Source organism: Ostrinia furnacalis, unplaced genomic scaffold, assembly GCF_004193835.3.
Source record: "Ostrinia furnacalis isolate ACB-3 unplaced genomic scaffold, ASM419383v2 OfSCF4444, whole genome shotgun sequence".
Lineage (NCBI taxonomy): Eukaryota > Metazoa > Arthropoda > Insecta > Lepidoptera > Crambidae > Ostrinia > Ostrinia furnacalis.
In genome coordinates, this window is record NW_021134683.1 from 400,061 (window position 1) to 418,967 (window position 18,907).

General features: G+C 34.9%; 1 protein-coding gene across 3 annotated transcripts; it reads right to left on the reverse strand.

Annotated features, from left to right (window-relative positions):
* Positions 1-1,022: 1,022 nt before the first annotated feature.
* metro (membrane palmitoylated protein 7-like protein metro) lies at positions 1,023-18,369 on the reverse strand. 3 transcript variants are annotated; one of them, XM_028313941.1, is made up of 12 exons: positions 18,245-18,368; positions 17,883-18,156; positions 14,669-14,940; positions 14,263-14,394; positions 13,758-13,787; positions 10,607-10,774; positions 10,124-10,320; positions 9,733-9,848; positions 4,052-4,369; positions 2,680-2,850; positions 2,406-2,578; positions 1,023-2,245 (listed from the first exon to the last, which is right to left on the reverse strand). In XM_028313941.1, exons 2-12 carry the CDS (start codon positions 17,911-17,913, stop codon positions 2,069-2,071), a joined length of 1,785 nt encoding a protein of 594 aa, XP_028169742.1. In that variant the 5' UTR covers positions 17,914-18,156; positions 18,245-18,368; the 3' UTR covers positions 1,023-2,068. The 3 variants fall into 3 exon arrangements, with proteins under 3 accessions (XP_028169742.1, XP_028169745.1, XP_028169744.1); XM_028313944.1 differs by having other exon boundaries at positions 4,052-4,228; positions 17,883-18,369; XM_028313943.1 differs by lacking the exon at positions 13,758-13,787 and having other exon boundaries at positions 17,883-18,367.
* Between the last annotated feature and the right edge of the window lie 538 nt (positions 18,370-18,907).

Genomic DNA, 18,907 nt, shown 5'->3' on the forward strand with positions numbered 1-18,907 from the left:
CCAACTAAACAAAATACCACTTTATAATATTTTACAAGGGAAGCAATCTTACCCTGCCCGAAAAAATTAAATGCAAATATAATATGTGCTTCGGAAGGCACATCAACCAGGAGGTTTCAAGAGGTTTGTGTGATGCCTACGGCATAGAATCAGACATCAAGGATTATTAAGGACGTTGCACATTTATCAACCCGGAAAGGGATCGTAACCGTATCAACTGGAGTCGGTCAGTATTCTTTGTATGAAACTCCATACTGCAACGCATACTTCCGCCCCGTAACCGTAACGTAAACGCCTCGCCTCGCGATTGACAGCGCGCGAAATGCGATGATAGTTCGCGAAAGCACAGAATAATAATAAGTAAAGGCGATATGATGTTGATCCCTTTCAGAGTTGATAACTTTGCTATAAGCTATAACCAACTTTTCAAAGCAATATTATCTAAAACTTCTGCACGAAGTGTTCGACTATGAGAACTATTTTGTATGAATAATTTATTTTGTAGAAATTATTGTGTGTGAATTTTATGGATTGTAAAATAAATACTAAGTTTTAGATGTATTTCGCTTAATTAAAACTTTCGTTCTTTAAGCCGATTTCGATCATTAATAGTCTATCTATAGCATCAAGCAACAATACATTTTATAAATTCGCAGTACATTAAGTTAAACTTGGTTTTGATGTCTAATATTATTATTTTGATGTTACCCAATGTTAATATTAATATTTTTTAACATATAGACATGTAGGATGATGATGATGATAATAATGTTTTGAATTATGTTCCTCCTCTTGTTATAAATAAACGTTTATATAATTTATATGTATTATATCTAGAGGAGGCTCTATACAGGGTTATCTTTATGTCTAAATTCAAAATATTGAAATTATTGTAAATAGCTGACCCGGCGAACTTCGTACCGCCTTAGCGTAGAGATTTTCTTAATATTTTTTTCCGTAAGAACCATCCTTGGACTTCCACAAACATTTAAAAAAAAGAATTATCGAAATCGGTTCAGCCGTTCACACGTGATGCCGTGACAACGCGAAACGGGTTTCATTTTTATATATATAGATTTTCACTCACATCGAGTTTCAGTTCATTTATTTAACGTTTCGGTAAATTGAATGTAAATCAATCATATGTTAGTCGTAAACACATTAAAAACGACGTTAAGACTGAATCACTACAAACAACAAGCAGTGTTTTATTTAAAAAGGCTACCGTTCTGTGTTATTTCAACGTGTAAGTAATGCGTGTTTAAAAATTACATTCTATAACATTTATATGTTAAGTAGTAACAATTATGCACCTTTTAACTTTTTATTTGTCATGATATTATTATTGCAGCCAATTTAACCAATTGACTGCAATATACATATTGTGTATGTAACGTATAGAAGAATAATTATTATGATAATGTATGTAATAGGAAACTTTTCTTTTATTTATTTTCTAAGAAAATAAATAAAAATAAGTGTATTAAGAATGTTTAAGTCAATGCACCGCTGTTTACTCGCTTGCCATTATTCCGCACCGTCCTCAAATTATACTATGTATATTGTATATGATTTATTTTAGCTTAAAACAAAAAATAATAATTACCTAAGTTAATATTAAAATTACTTATAATTACATGGATTTAGAGTGTAGGATATATTGTTATTGTTTTATTATTACATTTTGAATGGATACTTAGGCACTTAATCTGATAACTCTGATTCTAGTTTATAAAATATATTTTTACTTTGGAAGAAGAGTATTTGTTTTGACATTTTTTAAAACAATTGAACTAATAAAAGGACCTAAATATTTTACCTATAAATAATTTCAGCTAGACTAGATTGACAACTTAAACAGGTACATAGCTAACGAGATCATATTACGCCGCGTGTACAATACGAGTTTATTCCGCAAAATAATAAGGTTCGTGCGTTCAGCGTTCATTCGCAAAATTGGCGATTATCTTAAGGCATGCCCACTTATCACATAAACGTAAATAAGTTCAGTATAATAGTATGTTGGTACAAATAAAGGTTCAAAAATAAATAAATAAAAAGATACATCTTACTGGACCCACGACGCAGGCACCCAGAGAGGTTCGGACTGTACCTTCCAAGCTGCTTTCATGAGCTGCGAAAGAGCACTGGCCAAGTCTTCATTTAAAATTTCTTCGTCAAACATATATCCGTAGAGGAAATTAATACGATTTGATGAACGTATTATATCCGAAAATTCTTCTTCCTGTAAATGCAGAAGTTTTTTTTATACAATAATAAAAAATAAATACTTTCATATGCTGTCAAAAAGACACTTCTTCAGACATAGAAATTTAATAGGGGTTCAATAATAAAATGTCTTGTTTAATGAGATTAAAATTATGAGTAATATGAAAAATGAATACCGTAAAAGCTCGAGAGCTCTCTTTGTCAAAAGTGGAACGAGCATTAGCAGCCGTTCTTGTTTCAGTTAATTTCTCTAAAGGAGGCGGTTTGATGAAGACTATATACGGTCGCAATCGAGGCGTGCGTAGCATCTTTAACGCTTGCCAGTGAGGACTAATGACACACACGCGCCCTGAAAATAAGACAATAATCAAATTTTGATCGGTGTTAAATCACAATATTATCACAATCACAATATAATATAAATGGTATGTCTTTTACTTAAAAGATCACCTGAATTCACGATACTCTCTACGCTCTCTGCGGAGGTGCCATATAGATTGCCTTTATATTCTCCATGTTCTATGAATTTTCCATCTGCAATATCTTGTTCCATTTTCTCGCGACTGACGAAAACATATTCTTTGCCATTCTGTTCACTTGGTTTCAATGGACGAGAAGTAACTGAAATGTAAAAATTAATAGAACTAAGTAACATACACTTTATTAATATCTCTTTAGTTACTTAATTCTATAATTAGGTCTATGTAAGGATTTTGTTTCATGTCTGTCACAATTCACAAAACTATACAGGGTGTTAGGTAAATGGGTATATGAGCCGAAACTAGCCCATGTTAACATACTCATATAAATACTATAGTGGTGTCAGAAAGTGGATATCGTAATATTTAATAAATAATATTTTCCCATAGAAAACTAAATAAATAATTATTATTTTAATTTTTGGACAGCCCTACGATCGCGCAACTCCCTCCTAGGTCAAACGTGGTCAAACGGTATTTCATTCACAAATTTAGACGCGAGTCGGCACCGCCCACTTTTATTATTACTTTTGAACCAATTCTTCACTTACCTCTTTTTATTGACTCTGCAAGCAATCCAAGATATTCAGGGGGTAACACTTCACTCTAATTCACAAAACGAATCGCAACACATTATCACATCCATCCACTCACTTATTTACCTTCCCACGCTTTCAAGTGACCGGGTAGGTACTTGTAGTGAAATCCTATTTTCAAGAACGGGATCTCCGGGTCTCCCTTCGCGGTGGTATGGTGGTGTCGATTCACCCACCCGCGAAAACATTATGACACAAGGTATCGTGGAACGGAAGGTCTCCCGGACATAAATCGTTCATCACACCAAAGAAAACACAAAGTCCTATTGCACCAACGCCATAATGTCATTGTATTACTTAGCTATTTGAATATCTAATTATCCAGAACGTCGAACAACAAAACATCGCAACAAACTGATCAAATAATAATGTAAACAAATAAACATGGACTCTACACGTATTTTTCACTTTTTCAAACTAATGAAAATTTAAAGAGATAAAGCGCGCCAAAGTTCATAAGAAGAGGCCCGTGACGTCGTGCATAAAAGTGCCGCACGTTGTGACGTCGTGCGGATCTTCAACGCACCATAACTATGTAATTATTTGTTAGATTGACAAATAAAAATATATGTGTCCAATATTTTTGGATATTAAACATGACGGACTAAAAAAATTTTTTTAGGAAACTAGCCTATTGGAATATAGTGGACAAATGCACATTTGTGCAGCGGACTTAGCGGCGTCTTTCTATGAGATCTGTGAAATTATATCGCAAGGGCTAGACAGGGTCACTTAGAAATAACTTACAGGGCACAGGTGTGACGAACTTTTCAGGGTCGGTGGCGACGAGTCTTCTCCGCAATTCATTCCTGCCAACTCCCGGCGCACCGACCAGCACAATGGGTCTGACGAGCCCTGGTCTGGGATACAGTCGCGCTACCTCCTCGTATGTCGGTATCATTTCGCGATCGAAATCGTCATTTTCTGTAATATCGTATATGATCTTTTTCACTTTCGGCGTAGACTTGCATGGCAGGAGTGCAGTGGCGGTCGGTGTGGGTGAACACGGGGTTTTGGGCGCGCAATCCGAGTTGGCAGTGGAAGGACTGCAAAGCGCTGGTTTACCTGCGGTGGGTACATGCAAAATGGATAATGATGATGGCCAAAGCTAATGCAATAGGTATTAATGTACTCGTATTTGGTTTAAACTGTTTTGATGGCAGATTATTCTCGAACATAATCGAGTCGCTTGGGCTGTGGATTTATTTGCAGCAGCCATTTTTTTATTTTAATAAAAATATCCATCTCAATATCAATATTGTAAACAGGACCAAAATATATATATTATCGGTGTTCTACTAATATTCACGATAATTTTAATACTTTATCATGTTTCAAAAATGGATTCCTAGAAAGTTTAGATGTGTTATTAAATAAATTAATTATGATAAGACACGTCGGCATGGAAAGTAAAGCTACTCTTACTAAATGCTAGATCCGCCGGACAATAAATTTAGACCAGCAGATTTTAGGGAACTATAAATAAACCAGTGAGAAACGGTAACCATAAATCAAGTAGGTAGTACGAACGTATAGGTCGCCCAGCGAAAGTTGAGACGAACACGTACTCACAGTGATATCAAATATCGAATACTCTTGCTAAATGTACGCAAACAAGACAGCAGTTGTTAGTGTCGCTATGCAAGACGACAGCAGGGCGAGAGCGTATAGATGACCTACACTGAATTGTCCCACCAAACTTATTGACACGGGAGCACCACCATCGTTCAACTATACAGTGTAAAATTAAAATTGTCTCTACCTGTAGCGGAGAATAATGTGGTGACAAGCCTTTGTTCAAACGATCATTGCAAACGTTGTGATAGGGATAGAGACATGCGATTTTTGGTTTTACAAAGTTAATACGATAGAGAATAATACAAAGTAATAAAAACCACCTGTTATGGGGGCATTATTTGGAGAAATTTATCAAATAGCCAAAAAAACACGAATTAAAATGCAAATTTTTCTCAAAAATGTATCATTTTTTTATTATTTGATGCCATTTTCTGGGTATTTTATGTATTTTTTTAGTATCACCTGTTATTTAGCATTATTACTGTTTTTATTTTATCAGGATATACCTCTTAGTTTAAAAGTTATTACGTTTTCTTTACAATAAGTAATCGGAAGAAAAAATATCTATAAAAAATAAAACAATAAATTTTTGACTCTTTTTTGTCGATAAAAATAGGTCTTGTTTCACATATTTTCATATGTGCACTTTATCGTGACTCACACTGTATAGTTTCCAACGTGGCAGAAATCTGAACCAGCGATCCGGTATTGACGGTACCCCTCGACCTCCCCCCCTGTCAATGTCACGGGTGGGACAGTTCGTTGTAGTTCATCTACAGGGCGGTGAAAGAGAACTGCATTCACTGTACATACAGTATTAAGAGTACTTTCCCTTCAGGTGGTATTACAAAATTATTAATAGACTAATCTTGGTTTGTATTGATCAGTTGATCACCTTAACTCTCGCTGCGCGACCTTAGGGGGCGTCCATAAATTACGTGAGACAATTTTGGCCATTTTTCAACCCCCCCGCCCCCCTTGGTGAGATTTGGTGAGATTTTGCCTGACCCCCTCCCCCACCCCCCTAATCTCACGTGATATTTAATAAAATGCCTATTTTGCCATGTCTATGCTTCGAGTCTATTAGATTTATATGAAAAAATCAGTAACCCAGTGTCGTGCCACGCGCAGTGCAGGGTCCGTAGCTTCCAGTCGTTTAGTAAGACAAGCAATTGCTTACGGAACCCTACNGTGATATTTAATAAAATGCCTATTTTGCCATGTCTATGCTTCGAGTCTATTAGATTTATATGAAAAAATCAGTAACCCAGTGTCGTGCCACGCGCAGTGCAGGGTCCGTAGCTTCCAGTCGTTTAGTAAGACAAGCAATTGCTTACGGAACCCTACACTGCGAGTGGCACGACACGCACTTTGCCAATTTTTTACGCAATAGCGATGCCGATGACGTTTTTTTTTTAAATTTCGAATTTTCTTAATTTCGACATTTATTCTGCATCTTTAGTGTTCACAAATACTGATGTAGGCATTTTTAGTTTAATTTGATTAGACGGTTTAGAATAAATTGTCATAATCATCATAAAAAAAATCATTCTTTTTACTTCAATAACCCAGTTTTCTGGCAATTTTACTCTATTTCTTGTAGGAAAAATTACGTGATATTTTCCGAAACCCCCCCTCTCCCCCACGTGAGATTTTGTGAGGTTTCCGTTGACCCCCTCCCCCCCCCTAAAAGTCTCACGTAATTTATGGACGCCCCCTTATACATAGGTACATCGTTTTATATAAAGAAACTATAGGTAGTTGTTGCAATTCACGAAGGCGAGTGAGCTTTACATGTATTGTACACGCGTCAATGTGTGCGAAGCTGCAAAATAGGTTCATTTTCAAATAAAATGTCTACTTTTTTAATTACGGCTATTAGATTTAGCCAGTATCAATTAATTGTAAAGTCCGTTCTTTTTTTTTTATTAATATCTACCATAAATAAAAATATTATACCAATAAAAACATATACAAGACATTATACACATTTGTTTAACATTTGTCTGACATTTGCAGTATAAAATATTTTAAAATTACATTTTTTGCTGTTCAACGGTTTCCACTAACCATATTAGTGGAAACAGTTATTATATTTATGGAACCAAATCAGTAAAAAAATATATCTTGTTTTTCGAATAAACATAAATAAAATACTTCGCTATGGATAAATATTTTTACAGGCAGACAGTAAGTACTTTGTGGTAGTAATGGATTAATTAGCATTAGAATTATTTAGGTAATCATCAGCATGCGAAATCATAATTTGCAATAATTAAATTAATAGAAGTTTCGAATTTTCATATGCTAAAATTCATGGTTAGCGCGCGGCTACGGTAAAGTACGCAACGGCGCGCAGAGAGCGCGTGCAGCTGTGCTGTTATTTATTTTATTTATTATTACTTATACTCGTATTTAGCCGTTACATCTTTGATAAATAGTGTCTTAAATCCTCTTGAGGTTAGTCCAGACACTATTGTTCTCTATACAAATACAATATACGTTTTAGTATAAGCATTAACAACTTTAAGAAATATAGGCATAGTTGCTTTTATAGATTCATTCACACACTCCGCACTGCGAAGTTCAACGATTTTGATGCGTCAAATGGCAAAAAATCGGAAATAGTGACCCAGCATTGATAGCAGCCCTCATGACATTACAGTGTTTTCCAACGTGGCAAAAATCGGAACCAACAATGCAGTATTGACAGTAGCGCCCTCCTGTCAATGTCAACGGGTGGATAATTTAGAATATAATAACTGGAAAAATCTGTCAAAAGTGTTAACCAAAGGACGATTATGATGGTTTTGACCGATTATGGATTTTGACTGTAACACATTTTTCATATTCTTTGAATTTTTATATTAGCATACAATTGCTATTGTATGCTAATATAATAATATAATGTATGTAGCATGCTATATGATAATATGAAATTTCGCATGCTGATGAAATTAATGAAAAATAGCATTAATTTCCATTACTACTTTGTGATAATTAACGTCGCATACACAATGACACGTGGAAATCGAGCGACACAGTTCACCCGCTCGCTACTGGTCGTTTTTCAAAAGTTTTGACTGTCATCACACTATCGTAAAGATTAACTACACTGAACTGTCCCCAGTGCCGGATTAAGCCAGCGCGGGGCCTGTAGCAAATTTCTATCAAGGGGCCCTTGGTTTGCTTTAGGTTCTCAAGTTTAGGGTATTAATAGTAATGGGTATTAATGGGGGAAAATTTAGAGATAACACTTTCAATATCAACTTTAAGCAAATCATGCTCTATATTCAACAAAGTAAGATGATTAAGACGTTCTTGTCCCATCGTGTTCTTTGATTCATTTTTAATACGTTTTAATGTTGAAAAAGAACGTTCGCCACTGCAGTTAGTGATCATGAGAGACATGTAAATGCGCAAGGCAATTTATAAGTTTGGAAAACACAATTCTAAAGAATTATTTATTAAAAGTTTTTTAAAATGATTAGTTTTTCAAAAGTTGTTTGTAAAATGATCTTTTGTCATACGTTTTTTGTTAAATAATAGTAAACCTCATTTTTTAATTATCCGCTTTTTTACTTGAGACTCTAAAACACCTTGCTCTTAATCTACCGTCACTAGCTTTCAATAATCTCGAAACATGATCGATATGATAATCGATTAAAAAGGTTAGCTATATTCACTCATAAAATGAATCTATATTTTATAACAAATCAACCAACTATAGTAGATTGGATCGTGACTGAATTAATAAATTTTAAATAGTTCGCCTGTTTTCTCGAAATATTGATAATCGATATTATATTAAAATCGATTAAAAAAGTATAATCTCGGCTACCTACGTAAACTCATAAAATAAATGTATACCTATAGAAAAAAAATAAAAATCTGGCCGCTTGAAGGGTAGAAATGTGGTATCTATAGATGNTTGGAAGCCTGCGGGTAGCGCCATTGGACGTGGAGAGGGTTATACACATATTTTCTACTTTGCCGAACATTTGCACGAGAACGGTTTGTTCAAAACATATATATTTGGTCTTATTTAATGCAGGATTAAATGCCCTTCAACCGTCAGGAAGACCACTTTTCGATAGGGTAAGTCCTTTACGCAGTATAACCGGAAAACCGAAAAAGCGCCCCTTTCGGGGGCCCCCACCACTTAAGCACAACTCTGTCGAAGTCGAAAACCTAGGAGAGTCTTTATGGGCAACTAATGAAGCCATTAAAGCACTAAAATCTTTAGTAGGAATTGTTTCAGATTTAATTCATTTTTGTGTTTAATTCTACTGGCCTATTAGAGAACATTCCGGTTAAAAAGTTCGTAAAATACCTACTTACTTATTTTTATGATTTAACGTGATGAAATCGAGTTTTAGATTTTCAAGTGAAAGTAAAGCATAGCCTAATGCAAAATATTTTACGCTCCTATCTAAATTAATCTTTTTTTATTTTGGTCAGACAGGCTTTGGAGCGCGGGGCCCCCAAATTCGCGGGGCCCGTAGCATTTGCTACTCTTGCTATGTGGCTAATCCGGCACTGACTGTCCCACCAAACTCACTGACCACCATCGTTCAACTTGTATAGTTTCCAACGAGGCAAAAATCGGAACCATCCGGTATTGACGGTGGCGCCTCCCTGTCAATGTCACTGATGAGACAGTTCGTTGTAGTAAAGTTCACTCGCCTTCGTGAGAATACACATTTATTTTATTTGGGGGCTAATATAATTCGCTAACATGCATCAATAATAAAATGCATTTTACACAGGACAAAATAATTATGTATGTCGCTCAGAGTTCGCATTGCAATGCATTTGTTTTTTAAAATTCGCAGTTAAGTTCAACTAACCGTCCATTGTTTGGGGATCAGACTGTCGCTCATGAATGATTCGGCCCTCTTGCAGGGCCCTCGACGGTATCAATCCAGCCCTCATTACTTTATCCCCCTCGCGGCGAGCCTGCCACCTGTAATCATTTACAACAGTAACAATAAACCGGTTACCAGTCACTAGGAGTGATTACAAGTTGCGCCCGCGACTTCCCGTTTCTTTTTCAACATTTTTCATTGATGCTGCGCTCCTATTGGTCGTAGCGTGAGCGCATTCTTCTCAGAAGTTCAAAAGATGTGGACTTATACATAAATGTTTACTCAAATTACACCCCCTTTTCTCGTTCACATAATAAACAAATAACATTATTATGTAATAATAAAAAGATGATATTCTACCTGTTTTACTCACCAATAAGCATCATCCTGTGAAACAATATGTAAAACATCACCTTTTCTAAAGTTCAACCCTGCTTCTTTGCAAGGTATGTACGGGTCTTCAGAAGAGTGGTAATTGAATAAAGCGCGCACTCTCACTTTACTTTCTCGGGAGCCACCCTTTCCGAATGACGGGACCAATTTGAATGTTATTGTACCTTCCGAGCTTTGCTAAAATGAGATAATTCACATTGACAAGAATAGTTAAATCATATTTGCCTAGACCAATTTTAATTTTTGAACGCAGGTATAAATAAACAAGATCTTTCGTAATTCCTGAGGCTGGGTTGCATCATCTTACTTTAGCTTTAACTAACGTGAAAAATCTGTCAAACTATACAAAAAACACTCGTTATCGTTATACATAGTTACGGTTAAAGTTAGGTGGTGCAACTCAGCCTAAGACCTAGTAATTTATCCAAAACTTGAAAATTAACCTAGACCAATTAATTCTTACCAAGATAGCTAGTACGTCAGCTGGTGTTTTGTTCTCCACGCTGATGCCATTGACTTCAATGACCTCGTCACCAGCATGGATGAGGCCAGATCTATCCGCAGCCCCTCCGTGCATCACTCGAGCAATTACTATCTTCCCGGTTTCCTCATCAGTTTTTATAGTTGCCCCCTGTGTGCAAAGTGAAAAAACCGGCCAAGTGCGAGTCGGGCTCGCGCACAAAGGGTTCCGTAGCAGCAAATATAATAAACTTATTATGTCAATTTATACACCTGGTGAATGGAGCCTAAACTCTCCCGATATTTTGCCTTGTACTTTTATGTATGAATATTAATTTTATATATGTATTTATAAATATTCCGAGCTAAAGAGGTGGCAAAAGCAATGGCAAACAAACCACAATCAATAGTATTCGGTTGTCGCTGAACACTTGGAAACTGAATACATGACTCCGATAGATACGGAAACAAGGCTTTTACATATATTTTTTGCGATTTTCCTAGAACACCAACAAGACTATCGTACACACGCAGTATTCCATTAATGTAATAAATACAACTCCAGTGCCCCACTAATCCCACGTCACCGTCATAAATTACTTGAAGGTGCGTCTCATTTTTAGGTACAGGTTCAATCAGTTCAGGGTGTTGAAATAATTCTAGCTCACGCGGTCTAAATGATGTGCACCGAAGTAACTTTTCATGAAATGCGCGAACCACATCATCTTCGATATAGTTATTATAATTCAGAATGTAGGAAAACGTATTATCTAAAGTATCCATTGTTAGATGATATACAATAAGCTTTAGAAATTTTAAAAACCTGCTACGAAACACTAAAATTTGCACCAAAAACAAAGGAATTTATATTATTGGGGGATTTATTAGTACGTGACCGGTTTAATAGCACCTATTAAACCAGTATACCTACTTACTTATTTTTTATAATAGGTACAATTCAATATTAAAAAGTCTCAACGCCAAATTCGACTTGCGAAAGAAGTAAATGGGAACGATGAAATTCTCTTAGCGCGCACAAGTGACAACGACGTCTGCCCTCACGTGTCTGCCCGTTCGGGTCGACGCGGTTAGCTATCTTATCCCCGCTCCCGCGCGAGACCACGCCCCGCAACTCACGCGCTGCAGCGCAGCGAGCGACCGATCTTCTTGAATCGATGTAATAATAATCTATAGGATTAACGCGTTTTAAAAATATTGGTTCGATGGATATGTTTAACCTATTATTACTCAACAATCACATTTGTAATATTAAACTTTATCAAATGCACAATGTATTTAAGGTACATTACTGGATAAGGATTAATGGCGTATTGCTTGAATAAGCTAATATTTCTCGTAAAAAGTACCTACATTATAAAGATTTTATATCATCGCGGATTTTAAAAGGTGTACAATACTGTAGTATATTTTTTGATCTATCTTATAAGGTTCAGCCATCGTTTTCAGTGTAAGCACAATAACTTAACCAAAATTACAGTTAAATCAACCTATCTCAAAAACTATAAGAGATACTTTGATCAAACCAAAAATCGTTGAAAGAGTTAATTAGCATGCATCACCTCTATTTTTTTTAGAATTTTATACCCCGTAGTTATAAAAATAGAGGGGGGGGGACATACTTTTTACGACTTTGAGAGCTGATATCTCAAAAACCGTTCACTTTAAGAAAAATGTTTTTTAGAAAACTTTATATCATTTTAAAAGACCTTTCCATTGATACCCCACACGGGTATGTACATCGAAAAAAAAATTTTCATCCCTCAGTTACATGTATGGGGGGCCCCACCCCCAATTCTTTTTTTTACTATTTAGTGTCATAATTTTGTAGCGGTTCATACAACACATATTCCCATCAAATTTCATCACTGTAGTACTTATAGTTTCCGAGTAAATCGGCTGTGACAGACGGACAGACGGACAGACGGACAGACGGACAGACGGACATGACGAAACTATAAGGGTTCCGTTTTTGCCATTTTGGCTACGGAACCCTAAAAATGGCCTTTATTTAATAAAATTGCCTATTTTAGCTAAAGATTAATCCGGCCCTGTTATGGGTATCCTAAGCAAATGTGTAGAGTTAAAACAATAGTAATTCAGTTGTATAACTATAGCTAAAGCCCGGTCTGTGAGCACGTAGAATTTTGTACAATAACCCCTAGCTACCCATCCTTATCGCTCGCGCGTAATTATATTGCTGTCGCGACTGTGCGACTGACACCCGCAGTGAGTGTGCGAGCCCGATAACAACATAATTACGCGCGAGCGATAAGGATGGGTAGCTTGGGGTCATTGGACAAAATTCTACATGCTCACAGACCAGACTATAGTATACAAAGACATATTTTATTTGATAAATCATCTCTAGAAGTAATTTAATCACATCTAGAAATAATTAATCACATCTAGAAATAATTTAATTCAAAAAAATATACGCTGTAGGTATAGGTATGGGACAGTATTGCAAAAAGTAACTTTTATGACATTTTATTTAATGGGACTCTTTGTTTTGCCTCAGAATATAGATGAACTATAGGCCCAATACACTGAACTGTCCCACCCGTGACATTGACAGGGGGCGCCACCGTCAATACCGGATCGCTGGTTCCGATTTTTAACATGTTGGAAACTATATTTTGTGTATAGTTGAACGATGGTGTCGCCCCCCTGACAATGAATTTGGTGGGACAGTTCAGTGTAGATGTAAAGATGACCCGTTGATGAAGATGATATTGTGTTCATCTATATCATACCATCTAACTTTTAATTGCTTACTTACACTGTTTAACTATTTGCTTTAAAGCAAACATCTGGCTAAAGATATAATACCATGTTCACTAAATTACATTCACAATAAAAAGCAATGTGTATTGTGTGATGTGATCTTAAAATAATAAATTTGGATAAAGGACATAAGGCAATGAACACAATACAAATTGCATAAACATCTAGAGATAGCAGCTAGAACATTTGGTCAAAATATAGGTAGATAATGAAAACAACAATGATAAAAAATAACTACATTTGTGAAAGAAAGGCCTTTTTAGATGAAGGGATTGATGAATAAAAAGGTGAGTGTAGGGAATAGATAAAGCCTTTTGAAATAATAGCTATTCGATAACGTTACCACTTACCACTATTGGCTCTGCACTCTGAGCACCACCCTTTTAAAATAAACAGATATTCAATACTAATACTATAATATACTTCATAAATTACTCAAATAGGTAAATCTAATGTAATTGGAATAGGTTCATTAATTACAGTAATTGTTATTTTATTTACATTTTAACTACAAAAATATTATACCTACCATAATAAATAATAATGAATTCAATAAATTATTTATTTTTAATTTACACAAATAAATATATGTACTTACAAATAATAATTAATTAGTTGTTATTAAATTAGTAGTAAAAATAGATTTGATCAAAACAATATGATACCTAGCTGCTATTTCTAAATGAACCAATGCCTGTTGTTCTTATAACTAAAAACAATGTACAGCGTTGATATGTTCAACTAAGTAATGATAAACTAATATTTTATATTTAAATCTATTATTAATTCACATCTATGGTAACACAATAATATTTACGTTGTTTTCAAAAGGCAAGAAAAACATTAATGACATACCAATGGCTCATCACTTTTAACGAGTTGAACTATTTTAACAGTTTCCTCTTCTTCATCAGCATCAGGGGGTATGTCTGGAAGATGTGGGTAGTAATCCTTTTGCGCAACGGCATCATGGGTACATAATATGGCCTGTAAGAGCGCATTAAAAACAAATTATTATAAAACCAATTTTATTGCAACAAAGTAGATCCTAAATAGATATTTAAATAAAAAAATACTGTATCTGTTTATGAATGTATTTTTAAAAATTCGAAATTTTAATAGTATAGTGCCCCTTTTCACCATCAATCCCTAATTTTTAAGTAACCCCTTTCAGAACAAAATTCTTGTTAAGTGTTACCATACTATATGGGTGACTTAAAAATTAGGGATTGATTGTGAAAAGGGGCATAAAGGTACTAACTTGAAAATGTGGTTTTTGTAATAAACCCAGCAACTCTTCATACTCCTTAGAAGAGGCCACCATTTCACCAAGAAGGTCCAACACCTCTAAAGTAACTTGCATAGCATTTGATAGCAATGGGTAAAATTTATCATCTTTCCCTTTTGCAACAATTTTGTTATGCACTTGAACAAGAGCATTCAGTTGTTTGGATTGCAAGAGTTCACTGAGAAAGGCTAAGTCTTCACCTCCAGACTGAACTTCTTTCAGGGAAGCCAAAAGACGAGTAAGAGCTAAAAAATTTAAATTTTCTTGTAAAATTCATCTAAGTGAAAAATAACATAGTAACATTATGTAGTCAGTAGTCCTTTTTACCCGACTGCACCAGAAGAAGGTTATGGTTATTTCGAGTGTATGTATGTATATTTCTTTGGCACGGCCTACAGCCTAAACGGCTTGATCGATTTTAGCGTGAGAGGTGTGGTTAGATTCGTCTTAATCGTGAGAGTGACACTGGCTATATTAAAGTATTAAAAAAATCAAAATCGCGGACTTTAGGCGCCATAATATCTTAAAAAAAATTTTTCTCAAAACCTATCGAGTGGTTTATCAAAATAAAGGGCTTTTAAGTAGCTTACAAAAATGTATGTTATTTAACTAAAAAAAATATTAAAATAAAATTAATATTGAATAAACAAAAAACCCAACTGCATAAAAATCAATCAAAAAAATACAGTGTGTCCGGGCATGTAGTGATCAAACTTTAAGGGCGTAATCTATGGACAATTTTATCGATGAAAATACTTCAAAGAGGCTTGACCCATTTTTCGCAAAATTACAAGGATTTAAGTTTTTAATTTTCTCTTCTTCCTTCAAAAACAAGTGAAAGCGTGAAAGCGTGAGTAACTTAACACGATAGCCAATAAAATTGTCTATTAGTGAAAGTACCAACAAAAGAATGGAGAAGTTTCCAATTTTTTTCTATTAAAACTTGAACAGGGTCCCAAAGTTACGCATAACAAATGTTTCACACCATTTGATTGGTGACGTCACGGCACTCATTCGGAGTACAAACAGTGAATAACCCCTGGTCCAGTGCTGTTGATAGATCAAATTTTTAAAATCTAGTAGTTTTTAATTTTTCAGCAAGGGTCACTCAAGATTCTTTCTTAGTAAAATTATTTTGTAAACTTTTTTTGACATATCCTAAACCTGGCCATATACAAAAAGAAGAAGATTTTGACATATAAAATAGTGTCATTCTAGACAACGCGCAAGTTGAAACTCAGGTTGAAACTAGAACGGGTGGCGTGGCGTGTACTCGGCAAGTGGTTTAGGAAATGGCGCATCGAGGTCAATCCCGATAAAAGCGCCGCCACACTATGGAGCGAAATTGAGATTTATGGACATAGCGATTTTTTTCACAATTTCTATTTGAAAAAAATACCTATCGATAGGTTACGTTATTCTGATGAATAAATGCTGCACAAGTTTTTCTCTAAAACCAATAGTTTGACTGGAAAAAAATATTTTCCATTTTCGTTGTATGGAATGAAACATAAAGTGGTCGATTTTGACTAAGCCTTGACAGATCTTGCTTTGAAACTACTTGAGCCTTGTTCTATGGCTTGTTGACTAAAAAAAAAAAAAAAAAAAATATTTTAAAAATGGTAATGGGAGTTTTTAGTTTTGGTAAAATGTTTTCAACATTACGAAACTTCTCCATTAGTCATTGATGCCTCCAACTGCATTTGTGAACACTAAGGCTGAACTGTCTTGTTTTTATCTTTTCAGTTAATTTTTACGCAATTGGGTTTTATTTAACTAGATATACAATTTTACAGCTGTATTCACAAACATAACTGTGACAGTGCGCGTGGACGCACAGGGTGACACTCATGAACCAATCACAGAGCTCTATTTAACGCTGTGCGTTAGATTTGCTGCTTCACTTAAGCAAGCATTGTTTGGGAATACTGGCGTTATTCACACGATTCTGCCAAGTTCAATAACATATATAAAGATGGATAAGTACTGGAGAGAACAAAATTTGGTGATTCTGTGTGTGTTGATGCAATCTTAGGGTGGATTCGACCAAACAAGAGTAAATATTAATCTCAGAATAAATCATCAGTTTTGACATATTTCCCATATTGAAACTGTCAATGTGCCAGTTGTACCAGGACTTATTCTCGGATAAAAGTTTGGTCGAATCTGGCCTTAGTTTCCTGACAAACTGGGATAGTGCTGATTTAATTTATGTATTCTAATCAGATGTGAAAAAAATTATTTCCATAAAAAAAAATTGATGCTAATTTTCGTTGTGAATTAATTCAAAACTTTTCCAAAAAGTGGCAAACATTTTGTTTGTAAACATACAGGGTGGAAACAATAAGTGATGGTCATTTAAAAACTATAAACAACTGAAAAAAAAAGGAACTGTCTAAGGAGGGAATTGAACCAACGAATTCAAGTTATTTATAATTAAATAAATTATTAGCGATCTCACTTTCTAAACTAGGTAGGTATACAAGATATAGATAAACTGGTTGCTGATCCTGAAAGTGCTTCACGAGCTCTATCAAAACAGTATCAATAATAAGGTTACAGAATAAACTGGATCTATCCAAATTTCCGAAAATTTAATGTTTCTAGCTTTCGTACATTTAGTACAGTCACAGTCATGGTACTTCGACTCTTGATAAATAAATATTTAAGAAGTTAAGCCTAAAACCAAGTTTTCCATAATCTATAATACCTATATAAAAAATTATAGCAAAATGTGTTGGTAAGCGCATAACTCCACCACGCCTGGACCTTTTAAATGTTAGTTGAAGTCCAAGGATGATTTTTACAGCTGGAAAATATTGAATAATTTCCGAGCAAAATGGGATCCACACGTACGAAATCGCGGGCGGCCGCTAGTTTGAAATACGAATGTAATTAACGAGTTTATTTTTAGTTTCATAATTAATTTGTAACACTTCTAATATTGTATGGTTGGCATACATTTAGGAATAGGCGGCTACTCGAAAATACAGGGTAATTGGATGAACGGTGACAAAAATATTCGACTTTCTAACCACCCGGTCTCACAGACATGTTATTGGTCACCAATGGCGGGTATGGATATGGAGATTGGAGTTGATGATAAGTAAGTAGGTAGTTAGGTTACTAATTACAATGTTGCTTCCTATCTACTCGTAATTCTTGAAGTTAACACAACGTAACTTACCTGGGTCCCAGTTGTCAGTCGAAGCTTCCATTTTTACAAGCTTTTTCACTAATTTAGAGAATATCCTTATGTGCCAGTCATAATGTAACAATGTTTACAGAACACTGCAGTTCACCGCTGCTGTGTCAGCATTACGGTATCATTTATTTAGGATAATGGAAGCATAATAAATACTGTAAATTTCGCAGTAATGTACCGATTTTTCAAACATTTTACTGACTGCGGGTCAAACTAGACCATTCGATCAATAAGATGGGTCCAGTTGGAAGTACCACTACAATACAATAGAAATACAAATGAAGAAGCCTTCGCTTCCTAATCCTCTCTTCATCAGGAGATGGATGGAAAACTGCTTCACTCACGAGTTCACGACACCATCACGATTACTTGACTGATGAAGAAGAATTAGATGTCAACGCCATCTCTCGGATGGTTAATATTTGCATAACTTTTGTTAATTAAATTGTACTTAAACAGAATTTCAAAGGTATTTTGTTTTGACCACATACAAATAATTAGTTTATGACCACTAAATTACTTCATTTTCGTCTGTCATTAAATACTTTCAATTTAATGAGAATCTAAGTTCAAAGAATTTACTTTCACACAGTTTCATAGGGTGCGTTGCTATCGCCTAACTTAACGATTTTTACTTCACAGATGTTTGAATCAATACTTTTGGCAGCGTTCCTAAATTTTATATTTTGGAGCTAATGAAATGATCTAAACTGTTTTTGTTTATCACTTTAAAAGGTTTGTCTGTATTTTCTTACTAAACCGATATATAATTTTTGTTTATATTAATCACACAGACTTAACTAGCTATTATTAAAAAATATGACAGAAATTTCACATCAGTCAGCCAGCAACACCAGTACACCACACCTTAAGTTATACCAACCTATTTAGGTACCGAGATTTTATGGCCAGCGGTAACGGAATTAAGCCTAAATGGCCGACAATTTTTGTGATTTTTTATTTAACTAGGTAATCTTAGTTTAAAAATATTAATTATTTATTTGTTT